Here is a 15,225-nt window from a genome sequence, read left to right on the forward strand (position 1 = left end):
CTGTCTTGTATGGATCAGAGTGATGGGGTATTTATGACATTAAATAGCAGTCCATTCCACAATTTTCAGCACACGTCGCGGAACACACGGCCTCGTGTCGGCGACTACCCTCTGGTATACATCGGCCATAAATCGCAGAACCATTATAAGACTGCGCTCATACACACAATTAAACCTCATAAAACCTATGATCTGCTGGTAGTTTGTTAGTGTTTATTACTTTATATTTGGTTCTCCTTTTGTTTGTTTGCATGTGTGATCTGTATTAGATTTGAATTCATAAGCGAGCAGTACTTGCTTGTCCGTTTGTCTGTTGTGCGTTGATGATAAAATAGCTGAACCAATTTAAATTAATTCAGATAAAGATATAGGTTGGAACTACAAACCAAGCATAGTTTGTTATCCCAATTTCTTATTGAGCACAAAAACCAGCGCGCGAGTCAGATTCTCAACGCGCATGTTTTGTCAATGTTGTCTCGTCGCTCGATAGATGGCGTTGGCGCGATTAAAATCGCGCTATGGTTTCGACGCAGAAATATTTTAGAACCATTACCATTAGGTAGTATCAATTTGAGATGGTCAATAGTTTACTTTTTGAATACCGTGCCGTTCGGTACGGTTGTGATCTTGATTAATATTTGCGCACCTGAAATTATATTTGTTGACCGACTTCCCAAAAAGCGAAGGTTGTCAATTCGACCTTTTTTTTTTTTGGTATGTTTGTTACGCGATTACGCAGCCATTTATTAATCGATTTTGATTATTATTTTTTTGTTTGATAGCGTATACTTCCGAGGTGGTTCCTTTGTCATCAGGTCAGGATCTGATGATGGAAACCCTGAGAAATCGAGGGCAACTTTCGAAAGTTTTAGGAATACATACATAGGGTATAAACTTGACACTCAGGTGTCTGCCTTATAGCACTATTCAACAGTGAAGGTTTGGAGCTGACCTGATGATGGAGACCAGAGAAGGTCGAGGGAACTCGACAGCTGAATATGTAAACTACCTCGTGTGTGGGCTTATATTATTCGTTTTAACAAGACTTTTGCAATAATGTGGATAGTGACAACTATGCTTATCACAATTTTAGGTGCATAGGCCTAGAAGTCGGTGGCGAAATAAACTGAGGCACATCCATTACATACAAAGCATAAGTTTTTAGCTTCAGGGATGTATCAAGTATGTAATAATCATAGACGCTGCTGCCCTACTTCGAGCACTTGGTACCAACACCAGCCTGGTCAGATTTACACCACGCTCGGGTAAGGTTGGCAATTAAATATAATTTTTAAAAAAAGTTCCCGACGAATTGAGAACTTCCTCCTTTTTAGGAAGTGGATTAAAAATAGCACATAGGCTACTTTTCATCCATGTGGGGGGAAGAAGTTACACTGACAAGAGGGTGGAAGCAAGGGATAAATAAAAACACGATTTCGCATATTCACATTTAAGTTGTTTATTTCAGAATTAAAACAAATTAATTACAAGTTTAGATTTCGTTAAGTCGACATACATGTTATATAAATTTAGATATATTGATCGACCAACAGCTTTAAGAGGATAAATTAAATTAACAGTTTGACTGTTCATGTATTTCATCAATTAATTTTGAGGTTAAACGTCCCGAAACGTAACCCCTTTTGGGATTTTACTGTTGCTTTGTTTTCTTTTCAGATATAAAAAATAGACTAAAACAAAAAAGTTCTAGATACGTGATCCGTGTTCTAGAACGAATACGAGTCCTAACTCTAGAATATTTTACTATAATAATTCCAAGTTTTTATATTATTTAATTTAATTAGGGTTATACCACACTATAACAAAAGCTACTCGCAGCAGCTGACAGTTTGCAATGTTGTATTCAATTATTTGTTTTCCTTTGCCACTGTTTTAGTGTGATTAGACCCTTACTGAAGATAATCTATTAAATATGGTTAAATATTGTGGTATATGCTTATTATTTTTCCGTGAGTAACATTAAATGCACACATATATGTTAGTGATAATTAATATTGTAAAGGTCATAGCTCACTGTCCCCCACACGACTTGTAAGATGTCCACTGGTTGTTGACAGGTAGATGTCTTGTGGTCACTAGTTGGCGTGTTGTCAATGTGGCATCAAGCGACTTGCCAGTCAGTAGACCAGTGGATCACGCGTGATAATGATGTTAGGCAGTCCGAAGTGGATGTAGATAGGTGGTGCCTCAAGTGACTAACGGCTGTTCCCAATACTCTATCTATCTGCTGTTATGCTTACCAGAGATTGATTATGCTTACCAGCCCTCATACAAGTAATGTCAAATTTCTATGTCGGGAAAGAGCCGTTAAGTGAGCAATGTCCTTAACCTGACAATATTGCTAATACATTGATGAGACCGTTCACATAGTTACAGCAGTAGGTTCTATTTTTTTTTTCTTCAACATTAAGATGAACTCTAATAAACGTTTTACGTCCAATGAGATTTTACACCTAACTAGAACTAACTACTTGACGATATCTTTGAGTAATAAAATACCTCAATAATGGCGAGATCCATAAACAAAAATTGCGCATATTTCTTGGTAGACAAGAAATACAATGTAATCATCGACTGTGTGTTTCGCGCAAGGGTAAGAATTTTAAAATGATGCTCGCTATTTGATGGTGTTTGCTAAAGCAAGTTGTACAGAAACATGTGTCACAGCACCGCACACCGGTGGAATCTCGCCTAAAGATGACACATTACCATTCGTCACTTTGCGCATAAAGCAACACACTGACAACGCGACAACGTGCATCTGATCTGTGTCGCAGCTGTGCCCAGTGTGCGCCAAGGTCCTTTATAGACCTAACAAGTGGTTACCCACTATATATATATTATATATCTTAAGAAAATCAGACTACTAGCTCATAAAGTAAATTGATGCAACATGTAGAGGATGCATTAATATTTTTGGTGAAGAATGCTGATGTGATTTGCCTGATTTCACCTTTCAAGACTTCCTAGTTACACGCCAATGATAGGATAGTTTTTTTTTTCAGATTTTGTTTATGTCTAAACTGTGTGTTGTCTGTAGTTCCCTGTAAACCAGTGCTAGATGCACTTTTAAAAATACTGCTGTTTTGAACATTTTTAAATCGTGTGATAGGTGAAATCGGCTTTAAAAAGGCTGCAGATATAGTTATGCTTTGTCCTACTATTGATCACTCCAAAACTAAGTGATGGTGATGTCCTGATTTCTATGAGATGTGGAGACGGCGGCGAGTGTATTTCAAATCTTACGGTGAATTGTTGTTGCTGGGTGATATCTGCAGCCTGAAATATGAAGAACAAGACGTGTTTTAATTACGGTAGCATACTGTATTATTGTAGGGTGCATCTATACACTATGGTCAGTTGGCGGGAAACTGTGAGAGAGTGTGACACGAGAGTAAGATGTTATGCAGGCAAGCGAGCCGATATCTTAATTATCGGATGGTAATTAAAGAGATATAGGTAGAACATACACTACAATAACTTAATATGATAACTCAAGTAATGAATTTTTACCAGGGTCTTAGTGACTTGTCTGTCAAACGCTGCCCATTTTAAAGCACTGTTAGCCAAATACACAAAAACACTGGTACGGCTGTATAATAAACTATAGTCGATTAAGTCATCATCATCTTCCGAGCCTTTTCCCAACTATGTTGTGGTCGGCTTACAGTCTAACCGGATGCAGGTGAGCACCAGTGTTTTACAAGGAGTGACTGTCTATCTGACCTCCTCAACCAAATTACCTGGGCAACCCAATACCCCTTGGTTAGACTGGTATCAGACTTACTGGCTTCTGACTACCTGTAATGACTGCCAAAGTTCACTGACAGCTGGAAAATACAGTTTACCGTGCCATCCGAAACACAGTCATTGGTGTCCAAGATATACTTAGATATAGTCTAAGATATACCTCCCCACTCAGAGTAATTTAATGGTTACTTAAGCCATTCCTTAGTGAAGGATTTGTATGACATTCCGTAATTAAGGAGTGACTTAAGTAAGTAATCATTAAATGTCTCTGAGTGGGGAGGATAGTCAGCTAAGTAAGGTTTAGAATTATTACCTGTTGCTTTAGTGTTTTTGTTTACAGATCCATCAGAGATACGGAGTCGTGCAAGACCACCATGTGAGCGATCTGATCGACAGCTGAAACACAGAAAACTTGATGTCAATCATTGTATTGTTTGTTCTTATTTCTATCCAAATGTGATTGTTGTTGTTGAACCAAGTATTTTTTCTATGTTCATAGTAAATTGAGGTAATTATATTGGATCCTATGATGCCATCTTGGCGAGATAGGTGACTGGTGTGGCACTGAGATGGAAACATACTTATCTTACTTCTGATCTACGCGTTCTAGCTAGCTTCAACAAACTTGTTGTAAATATTTCTAGAATGTCAGTGGTTGCAGTAGTAACTTAGTCAGTTTTTGTTTACCAACAAATGTGCACTTACAGTTTTCACGAATAGATAGTAAACAGAATAACACCACCTGGTGGAATAACTGGGAATAGTTCTCTAAAGGTGGTGTTATGGTAGGACATAAGTATATTTTAATGATAGTAATGAAATATAGTGAGTCATACATACCCGTGCATTGTTGCATCGCAAACTGGTTGCATGCTGCATACACTTCGATTTGTATGGACAAAAATTCTGTAAATTTAACAAAAGAAAAGCGTCAGTTATATATAAGATAAATCCTATTGTTAAGAACAACCTGTTATAAGTTGTGAAGCAATGAAATGGCTGAACCAATTTAAATTGACTTTTTAGAGGAGATCAGTAGATACTTTTTATGATGTAAAATTAATGGGAATAAAATACTTAGTAGTAATGATACAAATACCTTCACGCGTCATTTGACTCTTCGCATATTTGAGGCTTCTCAAAAATTCAGGATCGTCGCGATTCTGCATTTCCTTAATCACCTCCACGCTCATTTTTATATAGGTTTCTGAAACATTACCATGTATTTTTTAATGTTTTATTAATACTAATGTTAGTAGTTATTAGAGAACGGTGACGTTGCTAAATATTCATCGCGAGCATTTATTAATTTCGCAGTAGGGAAAAATTATTTATTTATTTATTTATTCTCAACCTTATCACTAACATTACATATAAAATCTACTGCGTTAGCGTTTTATAAAGAACAACGCGAGCAAGCTTTTAAGATATAAAGTTTCTGTTTTAATTTAATGATGCTATCAAGTAACAAAAGACTGCTGATTGCTAATATTTTACTTTCCCCCAAACAAATCAATCTCTTATAATAACAATAGAAATAGTTTGGTTTAATTATTCAAACATTATTTAACAACATCATAAAACGCAGTATGTAAGCCTTCGCCATTTCGGTACAATGCATCGCAAGAATGTCGACTGAAGTACAAAAATAAACACAAAGTAGGTACAAATGTTATTCATTATTAAGACGTCACTTACCTATGAGCTGTTCCAGGGGTATCCTCTCCAAGGCCTGGATTGTACTTAGACTTATTTCGTCCATGTCTAAAATTAAATAAGGTTTTTTATCTAGGGTCTGTAATTTCTCCAACTTGGCGGTTTTATTGGGACTTTTGGGGCAAAAACGGAGGCTAGCGCTGGCCGGGGCTCACTTCTCAGAACTGACTGTGGTCTGAGCTGCGCGGATCGATACCTGACTGATGACCTAGATGTGGGAGAGGGAACTTCGATTTTAGTACTCTTTTTAATACTAGAACCTAATAGAACAAAATGTGTGGCCGGTAAAAAAAAAACTATTTGTCATTTTTTATACTTTGTTTTAATTAATTTTTAATTAGAAATATTTTTCTGCAAAAAATATCAGAATTTTGATAGCCAGCTGAAAAAAGAATGTTAGACTACGGGTTTCATCTGCTACGTAGTTGATGCTACGACGGTGGGCTTTGCTACGCTTGCTACGTGCATTCTCGTAGCAAGAGAAAATCTAGTCTACAGTATGCTTTTTTGTATCCTTAAGCATATCTTTTTAATATCGTAATTAATTTCTTTTTATAATGAAATATGCATTCATCTCGAAAAGTTTTCAGAATGTCAAAATATATTTTGAAAACTGACCACACAGATCTATCATTAATTCTTTGGACTCTCGACAACTTCACACCCCTTCTGAATACGTCAATTTCAACCCCTAAACAATTAAAATACAACTTTAACAAAAATACCAAACAATATATGAGCAAAAAATACATTAAAAAAATATATATATTTTTTCGAAAATTGCGTATATTTGTTGCATTCGAGTTAATCGAATAGTTTCTTTAAGTTCGGTGTTGCTAGTGTAATAATTCGTAATCGTAAATGTATGGCGCGAATGGGCAGTGGCGCCCCCACAGTCCAGTTTCACAGTTAAGGGGTAGTCGCTTTGATTTAACCCACTTGTACACATGAAAGGATTTTTACCGCCTCATCACACGATTTACGCTTCGACAAAAGATTATGCGATAAAAGGCCTTAGAGCGACTGGAGTTAGTAAACATAAGAGTAACTCTTTTAGGGTTCCTTGGGAGGATTAAAAAACCTTTTTTGATACAGTTTTTTTGGTTCGTTAGTCTAGACCGTATTTTGCAATCAATTTCACACTATTACATGCCTATCTACTTTTATTTTATTCGATATGATAGACTTTTTCTAGTTATCTCAAATCTATGTACCTTTTTATGTTTTGAATCAACTAGGTGTAGGTACAAAATAGTTTTTACCGAACTCAAATCCCTACGGAACCATGATATCGCACAATATCACAACACGTGCGATTCGCAAAGCTTTTCTCATGAAAACCAATTAATTGACATTGCATTATATTTTGCCTGCGTTCTATGCCACGTAATAAAATTATCCTACTGTTATGAAACTTCAGCATCCAATCTTCGGGGCTAATAAGTATTTTTTGTATGATTGACCAGATTTTAGGTTTTATTTTAGATTTCTCAATACTTACTCTTGTATTCTTTATACTTACGCATCAAACGAAGTTCTTTGCCGATATTTTCAGCTGCAACCATGATTTTTACTCCAAGTTTTCAGCGGGCTTTCAGGACCAAAAATATTTACGATTCTCTTTCAGGTATAAATAACTAATATTATAATACTAAATAACTAACAGTGGTAAATCTTTGGTGATTTCTTTAAAAAATATATATTACTGGGTTTATTATACTCTTGATTGTTTTTATTAAGCCAAAATCGTTTTTCAGGCGGCATAACCTCAAACCTACACTCAAATCATTCACAGCAATTTGGTAAATATTCATCTCAAAATACACTTTTGAGACTCTATCAATTAACTAAACTTTAGAAACCAAAATCTATCAAAAAACTCAAAAAAATAAAAAATAATCGAAATTAAATTATAACTCGATTCCAATTTTCCGAGTGATCGTCCCGTTAACTGCGCGGTCCGAGATTCGCGTCAATACATAGTCTGTAACTACACTCCGTATGTACGCTTTCATATTTCAAACATTGACATTTGGGAGCAACTTCATGCCTCACAAACAACCATCTTCAAGGCAATGTAACAAGTTAAACTTTAATATTTTTATTGCAATGCATTGTAAAACAATCAGTGCGCGGAATTAAATGTGATTTTGTGATCATCCTGTATTTTTCGGTGATAGTGGCGAACATTCGGAGATAAAAGCTGCAGGTATTTCGTTGAGTAAATTGTTGTGTAGTGGGGTACACTAAAGTGCATTTTAAAAATCAATAAGCTGTAGGACATCTAAAAATAGATGCTGGCTGGCCGGCCGGGCAGCATTCGGGCTCTCAGTGTTGTTGATGTGGTGTTCGCGGGCTGTGCCTTGTCGGACCCGCCGAGCGGACAACAAACAGTGACGCGGAGTGCAGTGCTTTGTGAACAATTCGTCAAGTGCGCACAATGTTTCCATGCAACAAGTAAAGGACTCAGGTTAGTGACATATTATTCCATCTCTTTGTCTACTGATCTGTATCCGTTCTGTTATGTGTAACTATTAATGGTGCGGAAGTTAGTAAATAAAACGTCTTCATTTCCACATATAAGAAAAATTTAATAATATAAAATGTGTATGCTACTTCACCTGTCTCTCGCACGGAGGCCTACCATACATACATCAGAAAGGAAACGAGAACAAAATAATAATAATAAATAACTGTTTACATGCACAATTATTATTATTATTACATGTTTTTGTAAATATGTAGTATTAGTAACTATATTAAGTGTTTATATACAAGTCTCGGCTCATTGGAAATATAAACGCCGGTACAGATATAAACTAGAAGATAACATATATTATTTCAAAAAGCTTCGCCTTTTTTATTATAATTGAATTAATTTTAAATTGCAGAATTCATCAATGACTATCCAGCGTACAATATTTCACAAGTATTCTGTTCCACACTAAAATTAACAATATATAAATTTCTTTTAAATTTAAAATTTTGCACTTAATAATAACAACTTACTTTAAAGATAATAATTATAATATAATACACGCCTAAGCTTGTGAAACAAATTTGGACAAGTATCCAATACTCAAACAATTTTAATTATTATTTAGAATAATACAAAAAGGTTCTCACAGTCACTTGCACACTGGTGATGAGACCTCGGGCCTGCAGGCACAGACCAGTCTATACTGTCTCTAGCGTCTAGCCACTGCTGTGCAAACAGCCCAAGCTCACAAACATTTTAGCAAACTATAACTAAAGAACAAATTGTTCAAAAATGTATTTAAAGCTATATAATAAATTTATAAGCTAAAAAGGTAACATTATCTGATGTAATCTTTGCTCATACTCAACCATTCATTTATTAATTAATCAGTGTTTTTCTTAATTATCGACTCACACTTTGAGCCCACAATATTGTTCTGGCTGGGGTAGACCCAATATCACAAATATTTATCCTGGATAGTCACAAAGTTTTACAAAAAAGGCGCAGCTTCCTTATCAGAACAGTGACGTCATTTGGCAATTTAATGACGTTTACAATAGAGACGTCACCGAAATGATTTGTGACAGAAATGATCTGTCAAGACAGCTTGTAACCGACTGAGAAATCATATTCTATGTATTGTTCAAGGTATGTCAGAGGTGAGTACTAATATATGTATATTTTCAAATTTAGTTTCACCATAAGCTTTTCACTTTGTCTCCTAAATCGTTGTTTTAGGTATTTAGCCTAATTTTGAATTTCATTCTCTAGTACAACCTTTGAATATCCTACCTATTCAGTATTATATTATTGAAATACAGACAACCATTATGAAGTTAATAATTCTATAAAATGCTTACTTATATTTTAATATAAATGTTACAGTATTTAAAATGTTAAAAAAGCTAATATTATCTAATAATTGTTGAAATTTCATTCTGCGAACAAAAAGCTTATGGCAACACTATTTTGTAAGAAAATATACTTTAAATCATGAAATATGTTAAAACATTTAGCAATTTTTAAGTCAAATTTAAAAAGATAATTAACATTAGCAAAAAATTAACCAACATTAAAATTTAAAAATTGATTAATATTAAGATATTGCATTCTGCAGCCGATTACAAGTCTACAAAAAAATATCCTTACAATATGATATTCAAAATATCCAACCGAATCGAGACCCACTGGAATGTACTAACGGAGTAAAATTAACTTATTTGTATTCAAAATAACGACAATAGAATACTAATGCGATCAAAATAAGGCACCTTGTTAGCAAAATAATTATATTATTTAATATGCACGGTAATTTTGAAAAAAGACAGGGTGTTACTTTTTATATAATCATTTTTGTAAACTGCGCCCCTTAAATCAATCAAGTATTTTTCAGAATATTTTTTTTTCAAGGCCAAATTCGTATCCCAATTAGCAAGATGAAATATGAACGCTTTGTGTTCGAAATACGCGGGAGGCTTTAGTTCGCAAAAGCTACGGTAGGCGGCGGTCGTGTGCCGGTGCAATTCGCGCGCATACAGAGTATCCCGGGCAATCAATAGTATAGTCCTCGCGTTTCTCTATACACATCTAGACAAAGTTGTGAATGAAAACAAACAAAGCATCTATAAAGTACCACCTGTGTTTACAACCGCGGGCTAATACGAGTTTGGCGAGACTTTTTTTGGATGGTGTATGTGTTTAGGAAGTGCGATGTAAGTATTGGAAGATTTTCTGATTGTTTTGTTATTTTAATAAGAGATATTGTTGCCTTTTTTGTGATGTCCTACTGACATATATTCGAGGAGAAATATAGGTACGATATTGAAAATCTCAAAACTAGGTCCTGACGGCCTTGAACAGTAAATGGCATACTGACTCAAATTTATTTTAGGCTAGGTTCCGCCAGCAGAGGCAACTATTTCCCGCTCCCGGATAAAAAATAACCTACACAAACACATACAAACATTTTTTTTTGTTTTTTATTGCATTCGTCTGATTTCATATTGATTTTAGAGAAAAGATTTTTAAGGAATTACCGCGCATAAAATTAATAAAATATACAGGGATACGCAACGAAATAAATATTTTTAATTATGTAAAGGTAATTGTTATTTGTAACTAAGTATAAAATTGTGCGTCTTTGTTTGTAAAGCTCGTTAGTTTTCAGTTGTTTTTTTTTTTATCTTAAGGCCTCTGCCTCGAATTTTGCGGGCAGCGGGGCGGTGGCGGCGGCGGCGGCGCGAGAGCGGCAGGATCTTACGCGTATAATCAAATGAACCGGCCCTCGAATACAGCGGCGCGGGAGCGGCGCGGCGGCGGGCAACGAGCGGTGCGCTCCAGTCAAGCGGTGACCGCCCGCGTTGGGCGTCTGCATTGTAGGCATAGTGTTATACATTTTTTTTGTGACGTATCAAAATGTCTTCGGACGTGCAAGAGCTAATTATTTCGGCCATCTTTGAGAGGACACCCATATGGAACAGCAAACACAACAGAACACAACACTACACTGCTATACTGCCGCGCGATCTGCCCGCTAGTTTCGAGAACAGGTATGCGTTGCCCGCCCGCTCCCGCGCCGCCGCCGCTGCCGCCCCGCTGCCCGCAAAATTCGAGGCCGAGGCCTTAGTATTTACCAAGTAAAGGTTTGAATAAAACCTTATTGGTAAGATATGATGCTGATGACATTCTTAAAAATAAAAATACTTATTAAACAGTACATAATATATGTTGACATTTCATGATATATCCGCAAGTTATTTGGAATTATTTTATTGCGTATACCTGTGAATCTAAAGAGAAATTCCTAAATCATTATACATCGGCCTTAAATAATTATTTTCACCTTAATGCATCTTAAATACTATTTTTTATTATATTGTATACGTTTCCCGATTCGGTGGAGTCGAAAATTTTATACAAAGAGTTGATTCTAACACAGCCGCTTATCTTGAATGACGAAAATTTATCTATTTTATATAGTATAATGTAAGTATATTATTAGATAAATGTATATTTCGTTTATATATTACGTTCTCTAATACAATATGACGTAGTTTGACATTCATATGGAATCTTTAGTATAATTTTTGTTGTTACCCGCTTTGTGTAAACATTTTAATAACTATAGAATCCTTTAGAAAATCATGTATTACATAAAATAGGAGAGGCCTATGTTTTTTCATACGTTATAAAAAATGCAACAATCTGGAATATTTAATTACTTTATCCTCGTACAAAGAGAAACAGGAATTAATAATCTTGATGATTTAGGTCAGCGGGTAACAGATTACAAATTACTCTAAGTATATTCTACAAGACTACATATGCATTTACCAGCCGTCGTGCATATACCTAGTACACATAGACCATTCACGAAGCGGTACTCGTACCATACATATAAACATTTATTTCTATCATGTTTCACTTCAATATTTAAGGTATAATAACTTTATGAATCACATTATTTTTTTTATATTTTTTGTTTCTTACATCTATGTTTTCACGGTTGTTACACATATACATTGATCTAGAAAAAATGCAGAATGATATTTATTATTTTTAGTTATGTATGACTTTTAATAGCTAAATTCGTACTGCTAACACATGATTTTACGTATATAGCCTAACCCTTATATTGTGTGATGCAACACAGTGAGCCTAGCCAGTTTTGAAGCTAGCTGGGGGTTCATACAGGTCTCGAAAACGCACCCACGCTTTTCAAAGATGGCTAAAATATGTTTAGTATTTTTGCATCAACCTGTATAAGAGCACCCCGCGGAAAGCGTGAGCTATGCATGCCCCCTGTATATGCCTGTGTGAGTTCATTACGTGTGACCAATAGCAATTATTAAAATAATAATAAAACGATTCAAGTGTCTAATGACTTTCAACTTTGTTGGAAAGTTAAAATGGATGGTTCCAGCAATGTATGCTCAACGATGAAACTAAACAATAACTTGATTAACATCCGATGCAATGTGATTTCGCATTTACGCACAAAGATATTTTTTACAGTATTGCAAATACCGAGTTGTTTATTTACATTATACAAACACATCTTTCCCTTGTTCTTTAGTCATATTGCTATTGACACGTAATTCTATTATTGTCTACTGTCAAAACAAAATAATAATCTATATGTAATAATAACTATTTTGACAGTCGACAAAAATCGCAAAAAATAAACTTGATTTAAAAGCAACTGAGATTTTCAAAATAAAATTTACAAATATTCAATATTTGTCAACAATAATATACATATACAATAAAATGATACTTAACTTAAATAATGTATTTGATAAAATGTGGTGGTTTAATAATTTAAATGTTATAAAAACTAGGTACATGGGACGACGAAATATTAACGAATAATGAGCGGAAGTGCAAATACAGAGATGTTTCGTGTGTGGGGACTAAACTGCAGAGATATCACACGCGACAAATGTTTCAACTTCTTCTTTATGAAGTTTAAAACAAGTTAAATAAGGCATTTTAATAATCTTACACTATTTGTTCACATAAGCGTGATCTCACATTATCACAACTACGATTGTTCAAACCAATTTACAAGAAAACTCAAAGCAGATCAGTTATTTAATTCTAGATCAGTCAATGCATTCTTTTATTTTCAATTATAGTCAGTCGAAAATTACGTTAAATATTTGACTATATTAAAATTTGTATTGTCTTATAATAGTTATTGTTAAAAGAGTGTTTAATGAGCGTGATATCTCTGCAAAGATATAAAACTCATCATACTGTAACAAGAACTTATCAAACTGGGAAGACTAAATTATTGGCCCCGGGAGGTATGCAATAAAAGATGCACAGTTACTGACGACTCAACGACACTGTACATTAGAATAAAAAAATGGCAGTTTATTTATTGTAAACAGTCGTTGTTCATACTTATGCTCTAGTAACAAAAGTTAACTAGATTATGTAAGCTGTCCCGTAACTGCCACAACTTGCAGGAGTAACTCTGCACACATTTGGAAGTGATTCTGCAGAGATTTGGAAATGGTTTTGCAAAGATGCAGAGATGTGTCGTCGACAGCATGTGCTTACACAAACTAAAACTTGGGACTAAAACTAAAACTGGGGATTATATCCAGTGGAAGATGATCAGGATCTTTGATTAATTATTACCGTTACAAGTTAGTGGCATTACGCAACCAGCATCTTGAGAGCGCACACTCTCGTGCTCTCCAAGTGATCACAAAAGTCGTGCACAATCAGTATGCTGGCCGGTTATGACGCCAAACGCAGCCGACGCCACGTCCGTCTGTAACCGGTCTTATCAAGATGGCCAACGAAATGTTTGCGACTGTGTTTAGACAAGCGACGATGGCAAATAATGGCGAACCATAATATATAGTGCTGTTCTTGTATGTTACTGAGATCATGATTGAACACGCGAATACCGCCATTAGTGACCATTGTTCCCGCCAGAATCAACGGAGCCTCTACACACGTAGCGATCCTCACTTTACAAAAATACAAAAAAAATATGTACTATAGATGTTACCCTCCCTGTAGGCAAATCGACCACGCTATGTGTGTAACGGCATGCCAAACATCAAATAGTGCATGCAATAAAGAATCTTATAGCTAATGAAATAAAGGCCTGTTAACCGCACAATATCGGAATGAAAGAGTAAAGAAAAAGCTTAAACTACTGAATAAAATACAGTTAAACAAAATAAACATACGAATCTGCGCAGAGATGGCGAGCCAGTCGGTCGATACCTTAGCCTACTTCCAACGCGAACCACTGCTTCAGAACTTGGGATTTTTAGTTTTGTAATTTCATGCACTTTATTAGTTCAAGTTGAATCATCAATTTTGAGCTAGTGGTTCGAGCTAAAGGCATGCGAGAGACACGCCGACTGACTCGCGACTCCGACATAACATCAGGTAACGCGACGCACTAAGCCTAAAATATTAAAGGTCGTGCTCGGCGTCGGTGGGATCATTAGCCGAACTTCCCAATAAATAATATGACCGCGACTGAAATGCATGTGGGGAGACTCCCACTCATGGCACACTCGCACCGTCGCTACGCGGCGGCGACTAAATACACGAAGCTCACATAAAAATACACAACGGCTATAAATCGAAATCTTAGCAACAAAGAACCGTAACGATAATTGCCGAAACATCAAGAGATTTTTCCCGAATAAAAAAACTCGTTAAACTTAAAAACAAAAAAAATAACTTTAAAGCATTAGGTGCAATGAGTGTTGACTACGACGTAGCGGCATTCTTTGGCTTGTCGCTGTATGGAGCAGCGCCCATCACAATCAATTCCGTGTTCACAACTCACGACAACCTATAAACGGAATCACTAATATACTTGTAAATAAAGACAGCGCGTGGCTGTTCTACTTGCGCTTGCGAGTGGGGGCGCGGACAGGCGCGGGAGCCGCGGGCTACGCGTGCCGCTTGGCGTGCAGCGCCAGGTGGTCGGAGCGCGAGAAGCACCGCTCGCAGTGGCGGCAGCGGAACGGCTTGGCGCCCGTGTGCTTGCGGTAGTGCCGCGTGAGCTCGTCCGAGCGCGCGAACCGCCACTCGCACCCCTCCCACGAGCACTTGTACGGCTTCTCGCCTGAAATCACAAACACTTTATTAATATACATTCACAACATTACAGGATTAAAACTACGGCTTTGTTTGGGCCTGGCCCAGTGGAAGAATAACGGTGTTTAACGGTGTTTAGCCTAGCACTACCGCCCGCTAAAATCCATTTTTCTTTTTAT

At 36.1% G+C, this 15,225-nt stretch overlaps 2 protein-coding genes across 4 annotated transcripts in view; both read right to left on the reverse strand.

Moving 5' to 3' along the window:
- Positions 1-1,434: 1,434 nt before the first annotated feature.
- Positions 1,435-5,628, reverse strand: LOC124645010. Of its 2 annotated transcripts, none has more exons than XM_047184736.1 (5): positions 5,470-5,628; positions 4,871-4,978; positions 4,612-4,677; positions 4,085-4,167; positions 1,435-3,300 (listed from the first exon to the last, which is right to left on the reverse strand). In XM_047184736.1, exons 1-4 carry the CDS (start codon positions 5,531-5,533, stop codon positions 4,106-4,108), a joined length of 300 nt encoding a protein of 99 aa, XP_047040692.1. In that variant the 5' UTR covers positions 5,534-5,628; the 3' UTR covers positions 1,435-3,300; positions 4,085-4,105. The 2 variants fall into 2 exon arrangements, with proteins under 2 accessions (XP_047040692.1, XP_047040691.1); XM_047184735.1 differs by having other exon boundaries at positions 4,085-4,182; positions 5,470-5,620.
- Positions 5,629-12,748: 7,120 nt separating this feature from the next.
- LOC124644908 (Krueppel-like factor luna) overlaps positions 12,749-15,225 on the reverse strand; it is a 137,241-nt gene continuing 134,764 nt past the window's right edge. For both annotated transcript variants that reach the window (XM_047184583.1, XM_047184582.1), the window contains exon 4: positions 12,749-15,074. In XM_047184583.1, coding sequence (XP_047040539.1) covers positions 14,899-15,074 — 176 coding nt within the window. In that variant the 3' untranslated portion in view covers positions 12,749-14,898. The remainder of the gene's footprint in view (positions 15,075-15,225) is intronic.

The sequence above is a fragment of the Helicoverpa zea genome, chromosome 31, assembly GCF_022581195.2.
Source record: "Helicoverpa zea isolate HzStark_Cry1AcR chromosome 31, ilHelZeax1.1, whole genome shotgun sequence".
Taxonomy (NCBI): domain Eukaryota; kingdom Metazoa; phylum Arthropoda; class Insecta; order Lepidoptera; family Noctuidae; genus Helicoverpa; species Helicoverpa zea.

Excerpts from the sequence above, each read along its gene's own strand:
- LOC124645010 (XM_047184735.1), bottom strand. The coding sequence starts at position 5,533 with ATGGACGAAATAAGTCTAAGTACAATCCAGGCCTTGGAGAGGATACCC. Across the intron at positions 4,678-4,870 it reads GAGTCAAATGACGCGTGAAG|AATTTTTGTCCATACAAATC; the intron begins GTATTTGTATCA and ends TTAAATTTACAG. Across the intron at positions 4,183-4,611 it reads TGCGATGCAACAATGCACGG|TTTTCTGTGTTTCAGCTGTC; the intron begins GTATGTATGACT and ends ATTGACATCAAG.